This window comes from Pelobates fuscus, chromosome 12, assembly GCF_036172605.1.
Source record: "Pelobates fuscus isolate aPelFus1 chromosome 12, aPelFus1.pri, whole genome shotgun sequence".
Classification (NCBI taxonomy): domain Eukaryota; kingdom Metazoa; phylum Chordata; class Amphibia; order Anura; family Pelobatidae; genus Pelobates; species Pelobates fuscus.
The window spans coordinates 111,439,134-111,461,493 of NC_086328.1; the positions used below are offsets into that span (position 1 = coordinate 111,439,134).

At 37.5% G+C, this 22,360-nt stretch overlaps 2 protein-coding genes across 3 annotated transcripts in view; one reads left to right on the plus strand and one right to left on the minus strand.

Annotated features, from left to right (window-relative positions):
- Positions 1-8,321: 8,321 nt before the first annotated feature.
- Positions 8,322-22,360, plus strand: part of KCNC1 (potassium voltage-gated channel subfamily C member 1) — a 165,465-nt gene continuing 151,426 nt past the window's right edge. The window contains exon 1 of one of the 2 annotated variants that reach the window (XM_063437925.1): positions 8,322-8,907. In XM_063437925.1, coding sequence (XP_063293995.1) covers positions 8,338-8,907 — 570 coding nt within the window. In that variant the 5' untranslated portion in view covers positions 8,322-8,337. The remainder of the gene's footprint in view (positions 8,908-22,360) is intronic. The other variant, XM_063437924.1, reaches the window with a different exon arrangement.
- The window catches only part of SERGEF (secretion regulating guanine nucleotide exchange factor), a 265,437-nt gene continuing 251,974 nt past the window's right edge, over positions 8,898-22,360 (minus strand). Inside the window, exon 12 of the mRNA XM_063437926.1 lies at positions 8,898-9,590. Within this exon, the coding sequence (XP_063293996.1) occupies positions 9,565-9,590 (26 nt within the window). The 3' untranslated portion in view covers positions 8,898-9,564. The remainder of the gene's footprint in view (positions 9,591-22,360) is intronic.

Sequence of the window (22,360 nt, forward strand, 5' to 3'; positions counted from 1 at the left end):
AATGGAGTGGGCGTGTCTGTGATCGGTTATATGTGTATTTACTCTATAATGGAGTGGGTGTGTCTGTTATTAGTTATATGTGTTTTTACTCTATACTGGAGTGGATGTGTCTGTGATTGGTTGCATGTACTCTATAATGGAGTGGGAGTGTCTGTGATTGGTTATATGTGTATTTACTCTGTAATGGAGTGGCTGTGTCTGATTGGTTATATGTGTATTTACTCTATAATGGAGTGGGTATGTCTATTATTAGTTATATGTATATTTACTCTATAATGGAGTGGGCGTGTCTGTGATCGGTTGTATGTGTATTTACTCTATAATGGAGTGGGCGTGTCTGTGAAGGGTTATATGTGTATTTACTCTATAATGGAGTGGGTGTGTCTGTTATTAGTTATATTTGTTTTTACTCTATACTGGAGTGGATGTGTCTGTGATTGGTTACATGTGTCTGTGATTGGTTACATGTACTCTATAATGGAGTTGGAGTGTCTGTGATTGGTTATATGTGTATTTACTCTGTAATGGAGTGGCTGTGTCTGATTGGTTATTTGTGCGTTTACTCCATAATGGAGTGGGTGTGACAGTGATTGGTTATATGTATATTTACTCTATAATGGAGTGGGCGTGTCTGTGATTGGTTATATGTGTATTTACTCTATAATGTAGTGGGTGTGTCTGTGATTGGTTATATGTGTATTTAGTCTATAATGGAGTGGGCGTGTCTGATTGGTTATATGTATATTTACTCTATAATGGAGTGGGCGTGTCTGTGATTGGTTATATGTGTATTTACTCTATAATGTAGTGGGTGTGTCTGTGATTGGTTATATGTGTATTTAGTCTATAATGGAGTGGGCGTGTCTGATTGGTTATATGTATATTTACTCTATAATGGAGTGGGCGTGTCTGTGATTGGTTATATGTATATTTACTCTATAATGGAGTGGGTGTGTCTTTTATTAGTTATATGTGTATTTACTCTATAATGGAGTGGGCGTGTCTGTGATCGGTTATATGTATATTTACTCTATAATGGAGTGGGTGTGTCTGTTATTAGTTATGTGTGTTTTTAATCTATACTGGAGTGGATGTGTCTGTGATTGGTTACATGTACTCTATAATGGAGTGGGAGTGTCTGTGATTGGTTATATGTGTATTTACTCTGTAATGGAGTGGCTGTGTCTTTTATTAGTTATATGTGTATTTACTCTATAATGGAGTGGGCGTGTCTGTGATCGGTTATATGTATATTTACTCTATAATGTAGTGGGTGTGTCTGTGATTGGTTACATGTACTCTATAATGGAGTGGGAGTGTCTGTGATTGGTTATATGTATATTTACTCTACAATGGAGTGGGCGTGTCTGTGACTGGTTATATGTGTATTTACTCTATAATGTAGTGGGTGTGTCTGTGATTGGTTATATGTGTATTTAGTCTATAATGGAGTGGGCGTGTCTGATTGGTTATATGTATATTTACTCTATAATGGAGTGGGCGTGTCTGTGATTGGTTATATGTATATTTACTCTATAATGGAGTGGGTGTGTCTTTTATTAGTTATATGTGTATTTACTCTATAATGGAGTGGGCGTGTCTGTGATCGGTTATATGTATATTTACTCTATAATGGAGTGGGTGTGTCTGTTATTAGTTATGTGTGTTTTTAATCTATACTGGAGTGGATGTGTCTGTGATTAGTTATATGTGTATTTACTCTGTAATGGAGTGGCTGTGTCTGATTGGTTATATGTGTATTTACTCTATAATGGAGTGGGTATGTCTATTATTAGTTATATGTATATTTACTCTATAATGGAGTGGGCGTGTCTGTGATCGGTTATATGTGTATTTACTCTCTAATGGAGTGGGCGTGTCTGTGATCGGTTGGTTATATGTGTATTTACTCTATAATGGAGTGGGTGTGTCTGTTATTAGTTATATGTGTTTTTACTCTATACTGGAGTGGATGTGTCTGTGATTGGTTGCATGTACTCTATAATGGAGTGGGAGTGTCTGTGATTGGTTATATGTGTATTTACTCTGTAATGGAGTGGCTGTGTCTGATTGGTTATATGTGTATTTACTCTATAATGGAGTGGGTATGTCTATTATTAGTTATATGTATATTTACTCTATAATGGAGTGGGCGTGTCTGTGATCGGTTATATGTGTATTTACTCTATAATGGAGTGGGCGTGTCTGTGATCGGTTATATGTGTATTTACTCTATAATGGAGTGGGTGTGTCTGTTATTAGTTATATGTGTTTTTACTCTATACTGGAGTGGATGTGTCTGTGATTGGTTGCATGTACTCTATAATGGAGTGGGAGTGTCTGTGATTGGTTATATGTGTATTTACTCTATAATGGAGTGGGTATGTCTATTATTAGTTATATGTATATTTACTCTATAATGGAGTGGGCGTGTCTGTGATTGGTTATATGTATATTTACTCTATAATGGAGTGGGCGTGTCTGTGATTGGTTATATGTGTATTTACTCTATAATGTAGTGGGTGTGTCTGTGATTGGTTATATGTGTATTTAGTCTATAATGGAGTGGGCGTGTCTGATTGGTTATATGTATATTTACTCTATAATGGAGTGGGCGTGTCTGTGATTGGTTATATGTATATTTACTCTATAATGGAGTGGGTGTGTCTTTTATTAGTTATATGTGTATTTACTCTATAATGGAGTGGGCGTGTCTGTGATCGGTTATATGTATATTTACTCTATAATGGAGTGGGTGTGTCTGTTATTAGTTATGTGTGTTTTTAATCTATACTGGAGTGGATGTGTCTGTGATTGGTTACATGTACTCTATAATGGAGTGGGAGTGTCTGTGATTGGTTATATGTGTATTTACTCTGTAATGGAGTGGCTGTGTCTTTTATTAGTTATATGTGTATTTACTCTATAATGGAGTGGGCGTGTCTGTGATCGGTTATATGTATATTTACTCTATAATGTAGTGGGTGTGTCTGTGATTGGTTACATGTACTCTATAATGGAGTGGGAGTTTCTGTGATTGGTTATATGTATATTTACTCTGTAATGGAGTGGCTGTGTCTGATTGGTTATATGTGTATTTACTCTATAATGGAGTGGGTATGTCTATTATTAGTTATATGTATATTTACTCTATAATGGAGTGGGCGTGTCTGTGATCGGTTATATGTGTATTTACTCTATAATGGAGTGGGTGTGTCTGTTATTAGTTATATGTGTTTTTACTCTATACTGGAGTGGATGTGTCTGTGATTGGTTGCATGTACTCTATAATGGAGTGGGAGTGTCTGTGATTGGTTATATGTGTATTTACTCTGTAATGGAGTGGCTGTGTCTGATTGGTTATATGTGTATTTACTCTATAATGGAGTGGGTATGTCTATTATTAGTTATATGTATATTTACTCTATAATGGAGTGGGCGTGTCTGTGATCGGTTGTATGTGTATTTACTCTATAATGGAGTGGGCGTGTCTGTGAAGGGTTATATGTGTATTTACTCTATAATGGAGTGGGTGTGTCTGTTATTAGTTATATTTGTTTTTACTCTATACTGGAGTGGATGTGTCTGTGATTGGTTACATGTGTCTGTGATTGGTTACATGTACTCTATAATGGAGTTGGAGTGTCTGTGATTGGTTATATGTGTATTTACTCTGTAATGGAGTGGCTGTGTCTGATTGGTTATTTGTGCGTTTACTCCATAATGGAGTGGGTGTGACAGTGATTGGTTATATGTATATTTACTCTATAATGGAGTGGGCGTGTCTGTGATTGGTTATATGTGTATTTACTCTATAATGTAGTGGGTGTGTCTGTGATTGGTTATATGTGTATTTAGTCTATAATGGAGTGGGCGTGTCTGATTGGTTATATGTATATTTACTCTATAATGGAGTGGGCGTGTCTGTGATTGGTTATATGTGTATTTACTCTATAATGTAGTGGGTGTGTCTGTGATTGGTTATATGTGTATTTAGTCTATAATGGAGTGGGCGTGTCTGATTGGTTATATGTATATTTACTCTATAATGGAGTGGGCGTGTCTGTGATTGGTTATATGTATATTTACTCTATAATGGAGTGGGTGTGTCTTTTATTAGTTATATGTGTATTTACTCTATAATGGAGTGGGCGTGTCTGTGATCGGTTATATGTATATTTACTCTATAATGGAGTGGGTGTGTCTGTTATTAGTTATGTGTGTTTTTAATCTATACTGGAGTGGATGTGTCTGTGATTGGTTACATGTACTCTATAATGGAGTGGGAGTGTCTGTGATTGGTTATATGTGTATTTACTCTGTAATGGAGTGGCTGTGTCTTTTATTAGTTATATGTGTATTTACTCTATAATGGAGTGGGCGTGTCTGTGATCGGTTATATGTATATTTACTCTATAATGTAGTGGGTGTGTCTGTGATTGGTTACATGTACTCTATAATGGAGTGGGAGTGTCTGTGATTGGTTATATGTATATTTACTCTACAATGGAGTGGGCGTGTCTGTGACTGGTTATATGTGTATTTACTCTATAATGTAGTGGGTGTGTCTGTGATTGGTTATATGTGTATTTAGTCTATAATGGAGTGGGCGTGTCTGATTGGTTATATGTATATTTACTCTATAATGGAGTGGGCGTGTCTGTGATTGGTTATATGTATATTTACTCTATAATGGAGTGGGTGTGTCTTTTATTAGTTATATGTGTATTTACTCTATAATGGAGTGGGCGTGTCTGTGATCGGTTATATGTATATTTACTCTATAATGGAGTGGGTGTGTCTGTTATTAGTTATGTGTGTTTTTAATCTATACTGGAGTGGATGTGTCTGTGATTAGTTATATGTGTATTTACTCTGTAATGGAGTGGCTGTGTCTGATTGGTTATATGTGTATTTACTCTATAATGGAGTGGGTATGTCTATTATTAGTTATATGTATATTTACTCTATAATGGAGTGGGCGTGTCTGTGATCGGTTATATGTGTATTTACTCTCTAATGGAGTGGGCGTGTCTGTGATCGGTTGGTTATATGTGTATTTACTCTATAATGGAGTGGGTGTGTCTGTTATTAGTTATATGTGTTTTTACTCTATACTGGAGTGGATGTGTCTGTGATTGGTTGCATGTACTCTATAATGGAGTGGGAGTGTCTGTGATTGGTTATATGTGTATTTACTCTGTAATGGAGTGGCTGTGTCTGATTGGTTATATGTGTATTTACTCTATAATGGAGTGGGTATGTCTATTATTAGTTATATGTATATTTACTCTATAATGGAGTGGGCGTGTCTGTGATCGGTTATATGTGTATTTACTCTATAATGGAGTGGGCGTGTCTGTGATCGGTTATATGTGTATTTACTCTATAATGGAGTGGGTGTGTCTGTTATTAGTTATATGTGTTTTTACTCTATACTGGAGTGGATGTGTCTGTGATTGGTTGCATGTACTCTATAATGGAGTGGGAGTGTCTGTGATTGGTTATATGTGTATTTACTCTATAATGGAGTGGGTATGTCTATTATTAGTTATATGTATATTTACTCTATAATGGAGTGGGTGTGTCTGTGATCGGTTATATGTGCATTTACTCTATAATGGAGTGGGTGTGTCTGTTATTAGCTATATGTGCAGCTGACGCTATTGTGAAGTTATGAAAATGGCCCTCAATGGCTTATGGCATTTTATACTGTAATATTGACTTATTAATAAAATAAAGTATTTAATACAACTAACTCGCCTTTAGATATTAAGCCTCTATCTTTTAACACCAGTAGGTAGGAAGCCCTTGCTTGCTGCTTACCCCATTATGCATATGGAAATACATGGATCTCTATTTTAAAGAATGTCTGGCCATAGATACTCATTACCACCATGGCATGATGAGTTCATATAATAAACACATTAAAAATGCAAATATAAAGCACTTTTACATGTTAATCCCAAAAACGCCAAGAAAATTAGTTCAATCTAAATTTCCATAAAAAATGGAAGAAGGGTTTTAGAAACGAAGTATCAGTGATTGTGAAATTTGAGAGGAAATTTCACCTTTCATTTCAATAATTTCAAAGTATAATGTATGAAATGAGAGACTGCATGATCCCCCCTCCCTCCCCCCTCTGTATTTATCAAAGGCAACGCTTTTGTAAGCTGGTAGACACTTCTGGAATAAAAGGGAATCATGACATGTCACACGTCATGTGTCCTTAAAGGGTTAAACAAGGAATTCACACTTAACGCTTGCATAATATATATCTAGCCAGCTCCCTCCCCAATCACAGCACAATGCTAAATATTGTCATTATTTTATTCTTATTAACAAACAGATGCCTTCTAGAACAGATTGATTTCAGATTCAGGAGAAGAAAAAAATCATTGCTTTGCAAATATTTTATTTTAGAAAAATAAGGACGTTTTTATTTATCGAACAACTGACCCATGGCACAGCAGTGATGGCTAGCTTTGGCACTGGTATTTTTTTTTCTGAACTACTTTGAATTGAACCCAGCATTTTCACCCAGCCTTTGGCATCATGGGAAATGTAGTTTACAGTCAACTGAACTGGCAAGGTTATTCCAGATGGATGACACATGCACAGTTCTTGCAGACCTACCACTCCCATGATGATTTGACAGCCATAAGCTGGCAAAGCATCATTGAAATTGTAGTTTTACAAAAACTGGGATTGTTTTTGCCCAGTCTTGTAAATACATGATTACATTCTTTATTCTATTCTCCTCCCAGTCTCAGTGCTGTGGGTATGCTGTAGCTGTGTATGTGATATTGAGCTGTTCTGCCAGGCTGTCTGTTCTGTGATTACTGTGCCAGCACTAGGACCCAAGAGAAGCACATTTTCTTAGAAGCAATAAGACAAGGCTCATGCGCACAGGCTGTCCAGGGACCCATAGCTAAGCCCTGCACATCACAGCATCCAGGAGCAAGGACCAGCACAGGTAGCAGGAGGCACAGAGCAGGGCCCCTTCTGAGTGCAAGTGATGTGACCAGGGAGAGCTGCTGGGAGGAGGAGAGGAGTCAGGAGGAGGAGGCATTTTGTTCTGTCTCTCCTTCTCCTTAAGCCTTTATCTGTGAGGAGCTTGCTATTGAACAGGGGCAGCTGTGTGTCTCCAGGAGCTGCTGTCTATTAAACACCCTGAGAGACAGCTGTGTGTCTCCAGGAGCTGCTGTCTATTAAACACCCTGAGAGACAGCTGTGTGTCACCAGGAGCTGCTGTCTTATGAACACCCTGAGAGACAGCTGTGTGTCACCAGGAGCTGCTGTCTTATGAACACCCTGAGAGACAGCTGTGTGTCACCAGGAGCTGCTGTCTTATGAACACCCTGAGAGACAGCTGTGTGTCTCCAGGAGCTGTCCGGTCAGCACCACAGCCGCTTCCCAGGAACTGTCCATCTAATACCACGGGGATAGCTGGGTCACCAAGAGCTGATGTTCCACATGAAGCAGCCTTTTCCATAGAAAATATCCATCTAATATTACCAGGGACAACTGACACCAGGAGATCTAAATCCACCAGGATTCTCCTTTCCCACCACCATCAGAAGCTGTTGTGTGACCAGGAGCTGTCTATTTAGCACCACAAGATCCCACTATCACCTGTACCTGTCTATCTACCACCAGAGACAGCTCTGTCATCAGTGGATGCCCATCTAACACCACCAGAGACAGCTCTGTCATCAGTGGATGCCCATCTAACACCACCAGAGACATCTGTGTCACCGGGAGATTTCCATCTAACACCACCAGAGACAGCTGTGTCACCAGGAAATGCCCATCTAACACCAGAGACAGCTGTGTCACTAGGAGATGCCCAACTAACAGCACCAGAGACAGTTGTGTCACCAAGATAGACGCTCCCAGGTTGAGGTGAGACTATTTTAGGACAGCAGAGGGTTACTAAACGTTTCACAATGTGATACAATGTAACAAAGCTTCCAAGAGGATCTGGGACTAGACGACATTGTGTCCGCTGTATGGCTCAGCCTGATCTGGGCACATCGATTGATTTGGAGGTCTGGAAGAGGATCTGCTGGGGAAGGCAGTGCACTTGTAGCAAAAGGGAGTCATCTCCCCCCCTCCCCAGACAAGAAAGGGAAATCGGTTTGTCAAACCCTGGGGACCTGTCACAACGTTTCCACCAATCTGAACCAGCAAGCAAATGAGAAGAAGCTCTGCCCCTCAGAGGTCCTCAAGCTGTGAGTCTCAGCTTCTCTTGGACACCCAGCTCCTGCCAGGGCCCCGGGCTGATGGTGGGACCCGATGAGTGATCCCCCGGCAAGACATGCCTAGAGAGGCGACATGGGCCAAGGGGACGAGACAGATCGCATCGTGATAAATGTGGGAGGAACTCGCCATCAGACCTACCGCAGCACCCTGCGAACCTTGCCGGGCACCAGGTTGGCTTGGCTGGCAGAGCCTGATGCCCACAGCCACTTTGACTATGACCCCAGGACCGACGAGTTCTTCTTCGACAGACACCCGGCCGTGTTCGCCCACATCCTGAATTACTACCGGACCGGCAAGCTGCACTGCCCTGCCGATGTGTGTGGCCCCCTGTACGAGGAGGAGCTGGCTTTCTGGGGCATCGATGAGACCGATGTGGAGCCTTGCTGCTGGATGACCTATAGGCAGCACCGGGACGCTGAGGAAGCCCTGGACAGCTTTGGTGGTGGACCTGTGGACAATGGAGCAGATGATGGAGACGTGGATGGTACAGGGGACTCAGGAGATGGAGAAGAAGAGCTGGAGATGACTAAGAGATTGGCCCTAAGTGACTCCCCCGATGGAAAGTCTGGAGGGTTTTGGAGGAGATGGCAACCTCGGATATGGGCTCTGTTTGAAGACCCCTACTCCTCTAGATATGCAAGGGTAAGTCATGGGTCATGGACCTTCTTTTCATTGGTAGCATAACCTTTTGAGTGCCAAAAGGAAAGTTATACCTCTGACACTCAAAACAGATTACCACCATTTATTTTTGCTTAATCGCATAGAAAAATATATTTTTCCCACGATGGATGGGTGGGATTTTATCTTCTAGCTCATAAAATTCACTATAGCAACCTGCAGACTGGGTGTGAGTTTCTTGCTAGTCAATGTGTAGCTACATTACTCCTGCCTTGAACCAATAGGTGCTGTAAGTCCTAATGAGGAGGGAGGGAAGGTGATTACATTAAAATCCACTGATGTATTTTCTGCATGTATTTCACCTCTTCCAACAACCTTCATGGTCCAGTAATAGGGGCCTTCAGTGGGGGAAAAAAACAGGTGTGATACTGGTGACTATGTCAAGAGGTCCTTTATGCTGGATGTAGGACACCAGGACAGTAGAGAAGTGGTGGGTTTTTGTTGACATCTTCTTGAAGGACAACCATGGTACTGAAACAAAACCAGACAAAGCTTCATCCGATAGATAAACTGGTTGCAGTGCCAGCATGGTAGACCAAGTGCTAACATTTGTGCAGTAGGTGATTTTCTATTAGATGTGTCCTGACAGTAGTTTAATCAGGCATTGGCACCTGTAGATGTTCAATGTGATATGGAGATACCATTGTCTATAAAAGAAAGAGATATATTCGAATTATCAACAATTGTCTAATACATAATGCAACAAATAATTTCACAGATATATAATACTCATAGAAAAGGGTACAACCTGCCCAAGTTTAAGGGACCGTGCAAGAGGAATATAGAAAATAAGACATCTATTATTAGATATAGTGGGTTATATTCTATAATGTGTTTAATGTACATGAAAACTTATCCATTATAGGAGAGATCATAGCATATACAGGTTAATCATTTGTCATATAAAATGAATTATTCTCAATTTAAATAGTGCACATATGTATGTGATTTGAGCAATATAGGAGATAAGAACTAAATAGTTTGTGTCCAGAAGGCAAATTAATGGGGATGTGTTCCAGAAATGCATAAAACATACTGCATATCCCTCTTTCAAGGTTATCATATCCTTCCTATGAAATATGTCCTACGCACTCTGTCACAAAAGCATCCCAAATCCCCATGAATGCAGGTCATTCGGACCCTTATTGATAATATTTGTTAATTTATATTATTTGTATTAATAGAGGAAACATAATATATTGCATGTTCTTCTCAAATAAACAGAGAAGCATTGCCTATTCAACAGGGCTACATAAGCCATCTGTCCTTGAAGAAAAGTATGACTTCCTAATGTAAATACTATGGACTGCAGATTGTTTTTCTAAAAAAAAAAAAAAAAAAAAAAAACAATCTTTAATAACTGCTTAAAAGAAAAAGAAAGCAAAAAAAAAAGCAAAAACTGAGTTTTCTTTTTTAATAAAACACTTTTGAAAATCAGGGTGAGGATAGAGAGAAAATAATTGAAATCTGCTCTTTTGATGTGTAAAGGTTTGTCATGTTGTATGTTATATATAGCTGTATTCTATTTAAGATTTTTGCAGTAATTCACATGATTATGGGATAAATTGATCTCACTGTTGATGCAGCTTGATAATTACCATAATAGCTTCCTTTGCCCATTAGACAAGCCTTCTTATTGCACGTTCTGCTAAAGATTTTCTTAATGAACGTATTTTACTCCAGGATTTGTGCGGTTTCTTGTAAGGCATGAAACTGCAAGAGGTGTTAACCTTACTTGTCATTCATGTATTGCTCAAGAGCACTAACTGGAAACCTACAAGAAGAGGGGAGTGAAGGGATGATATAACATGTTCTGCAATGAGATGGGGACAGGGTGACCTAAATCTTGAAGGCCAGAAGCTCCATGGCCGAGGTCTCAATAATAAACCCCCAAATGCAGATCAGGTCTCATTCAGACGATGAATTTGTTGAGGACTAATTTATTTAAAGAAAAAGAACATCTGGCCATCACTGTATCTCAAGGAGTTGTGTTTATATTGATAGGTTTTAAGAATCCCACTGGGTTCCACATAAGGCAAGATCTTTGAATTGAAGATATTTAAATTATAAATAGAGGAAGTCGTTGAGGTGTTTGTATCACCTTATTTTAAGGACACATGACATGTGTGACATGTCATGATTCCCTTTTATTCCAGAAGTCTGGTCCTTAAGGGGTTAATCAGTGAAATACATCTGCTATTAAAATGGAGTGTAACAGGATTATTACTAAAGTTAGGCTTCCAAGTGAATGCAAAGTGAATTTCGAATTTAAGGCCATATTATCTGAACTGAAAGCAAAGTTGACTTGGAGATTTTTCCCAGTTTGGCTATTTTTTACCTTAAATTTGAAAATCACTTTTAATAACCTTGTAAATGTCACTTGCCATAAAGTCACACTAAATGATTACAAAGGTCCAGCTCTAATTCTGTCCCAATGCCACCAACCCCAAACTTAAAGGGACACTCCAGACCTCTCAAGCACTTTAGCTTGCTGACAATCTTTATGTGTGAAGAGTGTCCCTTATTTGGAAATAGTGCAGATTTCAACAGAAATTGATACTTTTATAAATTATATTTGTTACACCCCCTTAGCTTTTCAAGCAGACAATAGGTTCTGCCATTTCCTTGTTTGGTTAGCTTATTTGCACTGAACTCAAGTGGCAGCAATTGCCCAGAGCTACTGCCTTGCAAATACTTCTCATTGAGCTGCATTGGGAAGTCTGTGATTGGACAGAAACGGAATGTCCGGGCGGAGTTAGAAGGGGAAGGCTTGTAAAGGCAGCAGACAAGAGCTGCAGGTTTTGCAAGCTGTTTTTAGATATAACTCTGATGAAAAAATGCATAATTAAATGCATGTAAGTTTTTATATTGGGTTATATCTACTAAACAGTAATTTTTTTTTATTTGGGCATTGCATGCTCAATATCCACTTACATTAGGTGCAATGTATATATTATGTACAGTTAGCTATGCTGTGTTATCTGAGGATTGTTTTTTTTTTTTTTTTACTAAGTTTTATTTTAACAAAACTCACTTTATCTGCCCAGCTCTCCTAAACTGCATTGTCCCCTTTTTGCTCAAAAAAACTGCTGTGCATGATATCATGATGCAAGTTTCTGGAGTTGTTGCTTAGTAGCTAGCTTTCTACAGTAGAAAGCTATCAACTTGATCTTGGGGAGACTAGGACGGAGGCGTTATGACGTGCAGACGTGCTGAGGCGTGCTGACGCGCTGACGGCGTGATGACGGAAGAGGAGGGGCGGCCCGCCATGTAATGGTGCGCCCGGCGGGAGTCGACCTCGAGAAGAACCAGGTCTCTTTTTCTCCCATACCGTATGCCATCAACTGAAAGGGCTCATTTAGAACTGCAGAAAATTTGGTAATATATCGGTGGCAGTTTGACCGCTCGTAGCCTTCAATCAGCAGAGGGACAGCCAGCTTTTTAACCATGCTGGATTCCAGGACTTCCGTGTCCCAGCTCTTAATGATCAGCCACGCTGAAAATTGATACGGGGCAGCCGGATCTTCAGCGACGCTTTACTGTGGTAATATATACCAGCCGCCGAGCTGTCTCAATCTGCTGTTTCAATTTAATTTAATCTGTAGCCGCAGAAATACAAATCAGCCGCTGAGCTGCTATAATATGAGGCTGCAGTTTATTCTACTTTTGAGTGGTACCTGCTGACATAAAATACTGATATACAACGCTGCAGTTGTAATAATTGGAGGGAAAGGGCAAGGAGAAAAAGAAAGGAACTTTTTTTTTGGTTTTCCTTTTGTGAATTAATACTCATTTATCAGATATTTAGTCCGGTTACTTATCCCACCTGGGGGATATATTTTGTAAAGTCAGCTTATATACTTTTTTATTAAAGCCAGCCTTTCTATTACTGGTGGGACCGTAATTTAGGTAATTCCATACTATGGCTGCTAAAAAGGCACAAGACTCAAAATCCTCTATGAGGAAAGAGAAAAAAGATACATCCCAGGACAAATCTCTGTCAACATATTTCTCGCCTCAACATAAAAGTCTTAAACAGAAGATGAATGATACTGATGCCAGCTTGGAAATCCTTGATTCAGAGCCCAATAAGGAGCCTTTAACAATTACTTTCCTATGCTCTACCCTAAAGGACAATCTGCAACAGATAAAAATGGAACTCGCCGCAACTGCCGCAGAAATAAAATCAGAAATAAAACAAGAAATAAATGTACTAGCGACAAAAATAGATAAATTTGAAGATCAAATTAAAGATTTGGAATTCACTGTAAAAAATTTAGCAGAAGAATGCCAAAAGGCGCACCATAAGATCGCAGATCTGGAACTTAAAATGAATGATCTTGAAGACCGCTCCAGACGTAAAAACTTGCGCTTTAGGAATATCGCAGAAAAGGGAAGAACGGAAGACTTAAGACAAACCTTGATGGAATATTTTTCAGCTCTGGGTGTGGAGTGCAACTCACACAATCACTATATAGAAAGGTGCCATCGATTATTTAAACCTCAATCCATTCAGAACGAGGCTCCGCGAGACATCATTGTACGCTTTATTACTTATGATTTCAAAGAAAAAATTTGGAAAGCTGCAAGAGAGAATCAGTTAACCTCGGGGTGTTTCCAAAATGTAAAAGTGTTTCAGGACCTATCGTTTGATACGAGAACAAAAAGGAAATTGTTTAGCGCAGCTACTCAAATTCTCAGACGACATGAAATAAAATACAGGTGGCTCTATCCTCTTAAAATAAGTCTGTCATACGAAGGGAAAAGAGAGCTATTTGAGTCCAATACCAAATTAATAGACTGGCTGAAAAGGAACAATTTGACTTTGTAAATAGATGATCTAAGGGCTAAGGTTGGGGTTGGAAACCGGAATATATATGCTTTTTTTTTTTTTTTTTCTCTTTTTTTTTTTTTTTTTTTTTTTTTTTTTTGTCTTCTCTCACGCTGCCCTTCGGGCAACGTGAATTGTCAAGGGCTTATGGGTGCAATGATAGTTAAGAATTATCAATAACCTCCCCCCTCAGGGTTAATGGGTAGAAAAAGAAAGGAAAGAAAAGGGAGAAATGGAAGGAAAAAAGGAAAAGAAATTTTTAGTTTACATTTCTCCCCTAGAAGAGCCTAATGAAATGGTCACTGAGGATAACAAGCCTTATTATAGGTTTTGAATACTGAGGGATCTATTGATAATTTGGTAAATTCACGTGTGTTAGTAAATGGTTGGTGCATCACAGTTGAATTTAATTTAAAAAGACACTACTTTAAAGGAATGCTTGACTTTTAAGACAGGAGCAAGGTTAAAAGGTAAAGAGAAAATGGAAATAGTAAAGGTGCACAAACAAAATATAAAAGACAGGGTGGAGGAATGAGATATTGAAGAAAGAAGGGGGAAGGTAACTGTAAATTAGGTGTATAAAAGGTCAAATTAATATTAAGATGGCTCTTTTTTTTTTTTTTTTTTTTTTTTTTTTTTTTTCTCTACAACAGTTACGTGTGTAATGTCACAATTATATAAGTAGTTACTTATTATGTAGTTAATACTACTGCAGAAGGATTCCCACGGGTATATTCGGTTTCACTGGGATAAAATGACACAATACAATATAATAGAGGGACACATTGATAAAACGACATAACACAATATAGTATAGCGATATACTTTTTATGAAATAGGATATGTGTGAATATCTTCACGAGGTTAATAAACATTTTTGGCTAATCACGAATAGTATATATGCTATATAATAGCCCCAATAGTAGAATAATAGCTTTAACAATAGAATAATTTAAGAAATTGGTCACGATGTAGATTTCGGGGACACACAATGTACAAATTATGATATAAGCTTTGTTTGACAAGTGTGTTTTTTTTTTTTTTTTTTTTTTTTTTTTTTTTTTCTCCTCATCTATATATTACTTATAGTTGACTTTGTTAGGACAGCTCTCTGGGCCTAGTGGCCGGCTTGCTCCTCTTGGTGTAGTGATACTACACTGTTTCCGTTGATCTCTATCACTATCAGAGATCTACGGTTAATTCTTTTTTTTTCTTTCCTTTTTTCTTTTTTTCCTCGTTTTCTCTAGCCATCGGCTGGATGAAGATGATGGATCTGTTCCGATCCAATTTTAACTTGTTCGTGTTTGGTGTAGTCTGGTGCTTTGTCGTGTTGTTTTTTTTTTATGTGTCTGTTTTTTCCTTTTATAGAGCATATGAATTTTTTGTTAAATCCAGGACAACAAAAGACAGTAAAATTCCTGTATATGGATACTGGGGGTTTAAATATAAGTATATTCGAATATCTTATTGACAAACAGAAATGTTAAAATTTCTATCGTTAAATGTCCAAGGTTTAAATACCAATAAAAAAAGGAGCAGATTATATGATACTCTTGGGGAACATAACATCCAAGTGGCATTCCTACAGGAAACACATTGGTTGCAGGGTCTTAAGCAAAGATGGGGTGGAGACAAATTTAATAATATAGTTCATGCTTCCTTAAGAGACAAGAAAAAAAGAGGAGTTGCAGTTGTTTTCAACAGTAATATAGATTTGCAAATTGAATATATCGAATTGGACCCAGAAGCTAGATATATAATTATCATTTGTGTAATGGATAAATTGCCCTATACTTTAGTAAATGTTTATCTACCGAATGTTGACCCTATGACAAAGTTTCTATCTATAATGGATAGAGTTGATAAAGTATCTAAGGGATATCTAATTATAGCTGGCGATTTTAATTGTGTGGCGAACCCTAAAATGGATAAGACATATACCCCGACTACTTCAATTGATAAAAGAATGGTCAAACAGTCTAAAAAATTTAATAATATCTGTAAACAATATAATTTACATGATATTTGGAGACTATTACATCCACTGGAAAAAGACTACTCCCACCAATCGTGTGCGCATGGTTCATACTCACGTATTGATCTATGTCTATTAGATGCAAATTCGATACCCTTATGTAATTCAATCGAAATTAAAGAGAGTCTATGGTCTGATCATAGTCTCATTCTAATAGATTTTGGCAAGAGATCTTCTAGGGTGCGTACTACTTGGAGACTGAATGATGCTCTTATCAATGATACGAAAAATAAGGAAGAATTAATCCAATTATTAAAATTCTTTTGGTTAGAAAACAGCTCCTCTGATACATCGCCGGCAAATAACTGGTGTACACACAAATCAGTTATGCGAGGCTATCTAATTAAATTAGCCCATATAACGAGGTCTATGAAGGGTAAGACCCTATCTGATCTGTATATCGAGTTCTATAACTTGTCTAAGCTAAATAAACAAAATCCATCTGCAGAAATGAAAACTAAAATAAATGATGTACAAAAACTAATTAATTTAAAAGTGGAAGAAAAAATTAAATTAAATATTTACAAACTAAGATTAAAAAACTATGGTACAGGTAATAGAGCTAATAAAAATTTGTCAAAAAGACTACAAAATTACCACGCGAAAAATCGAGTAGAACAACTGATAGATGGCCAAAAGGTCTATTCAACACCCGCTGCAATAGGGGAGAGATTCAATCAATTTTATGAAGATCTATATAACCTCAAAATGTCCCCTAATCTAATGGATATTCAAAACTATTTAGCGGACACGCAGATCCCAAAAGTTTCAGCGCATGATCTATTAATTTTAAACAAGATTATTTCGGCCGATGAAGTTAAATTCCAAATAAATAGACTCCCTATTAATAAAACACCAGGCCCTGACGGTTTTACGAATTTATATTATAAACAGATGCAGTCCTTATTAATTAATCCTTTAACAGACATGTTTAATCAAATAGCTCTAAACAAATTTTTTCCAACTGAATTACTACAGGCTAATATTATTCCGATATTGAAACCTGATAAAATTAGTAACAACCCTAGTAATTATAGACCTATAGCTTTGATTAATGTGGATATGAAGATCTATGCGGCCATAATTGCTGACAGAATAAAGACTATTATTGCGACATTGATCCATCCAGATCAGATAGGGTTTGTCCCGGGTAGGCAGGCATCAAACAATACTAGAAGAATAATTGACACTCTAGACTGGGCCAACAGATATCGGATTCCCTTCCTGGCCCTGTCATTAGATGCCGAAAAAGCATTTGACAGGGTCGGGTGGGGTTATCTTAGCGAACTTCTTATTGCATTTGGGTTCACTGGATGGATACACGACGCCATCATGGCTCTGTATTCCTCCCCCACTGCGAGAACGGTAGGACCAAATATCACAGCAGGGTGGTTTGCACTTAAAAACGGTACACGACAAGGATGTCCTCTTTCCCCCCTGCTGTATATCTTGTCTATTGAGCCCTTGGCAATCAATATTAGGAATAATCCTTTGATCCAAGGTGTCCATACGAATTCGATGGACGCTAAAATATCATTATACGCGGACGATGCGTTACTCACTCTTACATCCCCAGAGTCTTCTCTAAAATTTTTAATGATCGAAATTAATAAATATTCTACAATTTCGAACTTTAAGCTAAATATAACCAAATCCACAGTAATGTATGTGAATATGAACAACGACCTGGTAAACACTTTAGCCCACGCCTATAAATTTGTATGGACAGACTTGGAATTAAATTATCTAGGACTATATATAACTACCAAAGTGACAGCTATAATGGAGAGGAATATAATGTTCCTTATGAGAAATATGAATCTCAAACTAAAAAGATGGAAAAATTTAGAAACTTCCTGGCAAGGCAAAATAAATATTATTAATGCGTATATATTGCCTAAATGGCTATATTTATTTTCTATGATTCCACTCAAAGTCCCTGGGCCCTGGCTGGCTATGATTCAATCCAGTTTCAATAATTTTATCTGGAATAATAAAAAACCTAGAATTGCTCAAAAGATATTAACTAGAAAACTGTCTAACGGGGGTTTAAACTTTCCTAGTATTACCTACAGTTATCATGCTAATATCATTAGACATATCTACCTCCTTCAGGACCCTGAGCAGGTCTTAGAACCATGGTATAATATTGAATCTGAAATGGTCCAAACAGACAGACTGCAACATTCGATGTGGATAGTTACAAAGAACTCTCTAATGAATTTGTTTAAGAACTCAACGATACTATTCCAAATTCTAGAAGAGTGGTTACTAATTAAGAAAAAACTAGCCCTAGGAAATATGATACCCAAATCATGCACATTAGACATACTGCAAATTCTTATAGAAGATCTCTCTTTAAAGAACTGGGCTAACGCTGATAGAATAAAGTTTTCACAAATTATGCAAGGAGATAATATTTTGCCATTTCAGAGCATTAGTGATATTTTCCACATTCCACGCAGGGAAATTTTTACTTATCTACGGATAAAAAACTATATTCATAAAAATGGGCTCAAATCGTCTTCTATCTATGCGAAAAAGTTGGAAGTTATATTTAACTCTCAACCCATTAAAAAAAGCATGGCTGTCGCCTTATCAATGCTGGAACTTCTTAAAGAGTCCCCATATAGTTTGATTAAGAAGTGGGAACAAGATTTAGAACTACAAATTTCTTTAGACGATTGGAATTCCTCTTTAACTCGGGTGAATAAATATATCCATTGTCTGAACCTGTCGGAATGCCACTTCAAAGTTCTCTATAGATGGTATTATACACCTGCTAGACTAGCTAAAATGTTTCACTCTTCTGATCCAACTTGTTGGAGATGTGGTAGCCATTTAGGTACGTACATACATATCTGGTGGACATGTCCAGCTGTTAAGTCTATTTGGTCTTGGGCGTTTAATATTTTTTCATTAATGACTACAAATAGAATTCCGGAGAATGCTGCTTCGGCTATTTTACATCTGAATATGTCTTTAGATTCACAAAGAGATTTTTGTTTTGCCATTCATTCTTTGATTGCGGTTAAAATCATTATCGCAAGACACTGGAAAGTATCTAAGTCGTTTGACAAACGACTATTGATAGACCAAATTAGATTCCAATTATCAATGGAATATGAGTTGATCAATAATGCGACTTTTACTTCTAAGAAAAAGAGATGGTATTGTGAATGGTTAGACAAATATAATATATTATTTGGATAGTTCTCCTATGGTTAAATTAGATATCTGCATAGACAGAGAAAGAAGGGATAAAATTAAAACAGAAGCCAATAACCTCAGTCCATGGAAAGGGAGTTGTTTGAAAAGATGCTCTAAGGAAATTTTTTTTTTTTTTTTTTTCTTTTTCTTTTTTTTTTTTTTTTTTTTTTTGTTGTTGTTGTTTTTGGTTTTGTCGTGGTTAATCTATGTTAGTATGCTGTCATGCGGGTCTATAATTGAACATGCGATCACTGTGTTTGATCATGTACCATCTATCACTTATGTATTTGTTTGATACTTGTGTACACTTGTTGATCTGTATTAGTTTCAGCATACTTGTTGTCTATGTTAAATAATAATGAAAAACTTTTTCAATAAAGACATAATTAAAGGGAAAAGAAAAGGAAAAAGGAGAGGAAAAAAAAAAAAAAAAAAAAAAAAAAGAAAGCTATCAACTTAACTACAACTCCCAGAATCCCTTATTGTAACCCAAAGCACTGCATGCAGGAGAAGCTCAGTGCTATAGAAAGATAAAGGACCACTATAGGCACCAAGACCACTTCAGCTCAATGAAGTGGTCTGGGTGCCAGGTCCATCTAGGGTTAACCCTGCAGCTGTAAACATAGCTAAAGTGCTTTATGTGTTTGGAGTGTCACTTTAATGAGTTGGGTTACCAAGACAATACACTGTCTGTCACTGAAGTCAATTGTTCTATTATTATTATTATTATTGCCATTTAAATAGCACCAACAGATTCCGTAGAGCTTTACAATATTATGAAATTTAGTGATTTAACTATAAATAGGATAATTACAAGAAAACTTACAGGAACGATAAGTTGAAGAGGACCCTACTCAAACGTGCTTACAGTCTATAGGAGGTGGGGTATAAAACAAAATAGGACAGGAAATAGCAATCAAATAAGGTGGGAGTAAAGCAGGGCTGGAGGAGAGAGTAGAGTGCTGCCCTTTAGGAGAGATCAAGAGACAGGTATGGGAGGTAGAGGTTACTCTGGGAGGCCATAAGCTTTCCTAAAGAGATGGGTTTTAAGACACTTCTTAAACGATTGAAGACTAGTCTGATGGCGGTAGGCAGGGTATTCCATAAAGAATATTCTATCAATATTTAATGTTTTTTCAGGTACTTTTCTCATGCAAAGTGACCAAAAAGCTTTTTAGCTTACAGGTTTCTTTTAAACCTAATCAGGATCTATCTCATAGATAGATAGATACCCTTTCCCTCATTTAGTGGTGTTCCTTTTTATCTGACCTCAGGAGGATGAAATGTTGAGCTTAATCTTCCAGGAATAAAACCTGCAGCCATGAGGTGTGCCTAGGCTCTGCATTTTGTGCCTTATCCAACTGTCACAAAATCTCTTTGGGAAGGAAATCTGCTATTCAGAAGTCTGTCTCATGATTTTACAAGGTGACAAGAGCAGAAATGAGGGTGAAAAGAGGGTGTGTGTCTGATGGAGAGTTTGCCATCGTAGTTAATCTTTGTTAATACTTGGGTAAAACCCAATGCGGTTTCTAAAGGTCACAAATATGTTTTAAAATCCAGGCACAGTAACATATTTTCCCATTATTCAACAATTTACTTGTGTTATTATCCTGACAAGCAATATATTATCTACTGCATCTGCAAAAAAAAAAAAAAAAAATTAATTGGATAATAATTTCCAATTTTTTTTATCCTTAATGAAAAAGACAAAGTAAAAAGTTCTCTCTGTCAAAGTGAACGTCCACTACCAACGCCTGAATAGTTCTCTGTCTAAAGAGAACTATATATAAATATGACATAGACTACATGTTGTCTTTCATTGTCAAAAAACATGAACTCTTTAGGGGTTAGTTCGCAAAACACAAGTTACAGAATTTTGATAAAAGAGCGGAGTTTTGCAAGTTGTTTTTTCAGTCACCAGAAGTCACTGTTTAGTAACTAGACCCCATACAATACTTTTTTTTTTAGTTTCGTAGTAAGTATTAAGAGAATAATAATCACCCCATGAGATCTTCCTATAGTGCAGGTTTGTTAATTCCATCAAAAATATAATTTCTGGAATTTGACCTCCTGTGACTTGGCATACTGTAAAGTAAAATGTCCAATTAGCAAACAGCATGCCAAGTGTTAAAAGTAATTGCATTAGGAGCCCCACACATTTAGAGAGTTACAGATAACTGTGTTCATGGACGTATAAAAGTCATAAGAAGCGTTACCACCAATACCACAGCCGGGGGGAGAGGGGAGAGAGGGAGAGGGGGAGAGAGGGAGCGAGGGAGCGAGCGAGCGAGCGAGAGAGAGAGAGAGAGAGAGAGAGAGAGAGAGAGAGAGAGAGACTAAAAATGAGTGGAATGCCCTCTACAATTAATGAACTATTGATCAGAGCAAACTTATCTCAGCCAGGGAGATCTTGCACTCTTTGATACATAACTGTAATGCAATAAATAAATGAAGCGTTAGACAGGTTTGTCCCATATTCTACCTCTTAGTAAATATATTGGGATTTATTACAGCAAGTAATTGACTAACAAAATAGTATCAACAAACTGAGCCTCATAATATCTGAGACCAGGTCCACCTGCAATATTTTATTATGATTATTTGAAAACTACATTTTTTGTGTAACATTGTTATGCATACCAAGATGACCCACATTTTGTTCAAAATCCAGTTTTCAAGGTCAGAAATATACAAAGATATGTTAAATTGTAATCTTGTTCAATGATGCACCTGTACTTAGAACCAATGTTTTTTTGGAGGCCTACATCAACATGGCCTAGAGAATGCATTGCACATTACTAAACACACCGCATGTCTAACAAGGTACACTTTCATTTTAGGGGATGTGACTGGATTTGTGTTTTTTTTGGAGGACTTTGTGACCTACTGATGACCATATTTGTGATTAAACATGTACTTTAAAGGCAAGACCAAAATATTTTTTTTTGCATAGACAGATTTCAAAACATATTTACTGTAGTTTAAAGACATATTACCAGTGCTTTTAATTGCTGCAAAGCTCTGGTATACACTCAGGTACACCAAAATTAATAAGGACACATCAAAGTGAGCACTGTCCTTTCTAAATAGGAACACTTGGGATGTACAGTCCCCTGGTTCTAAACAGAAAGTGTCTGTATATCCAAATATCGTCAGCCATAAATGCCAGCCATAAATGGGGTACCTCCCCTCCCCCAACTTCTCTATTCCAAACTCACAATTAGTCCTAGAAGGGATTTTGTAAGTAAACAAGTTTATTACCCTAGCAGATACAGCCTGTACTGGTTTTGGTTTACAATTGAAAATCAACAACACTGAACAGTTATGGTCAATCAATCTCT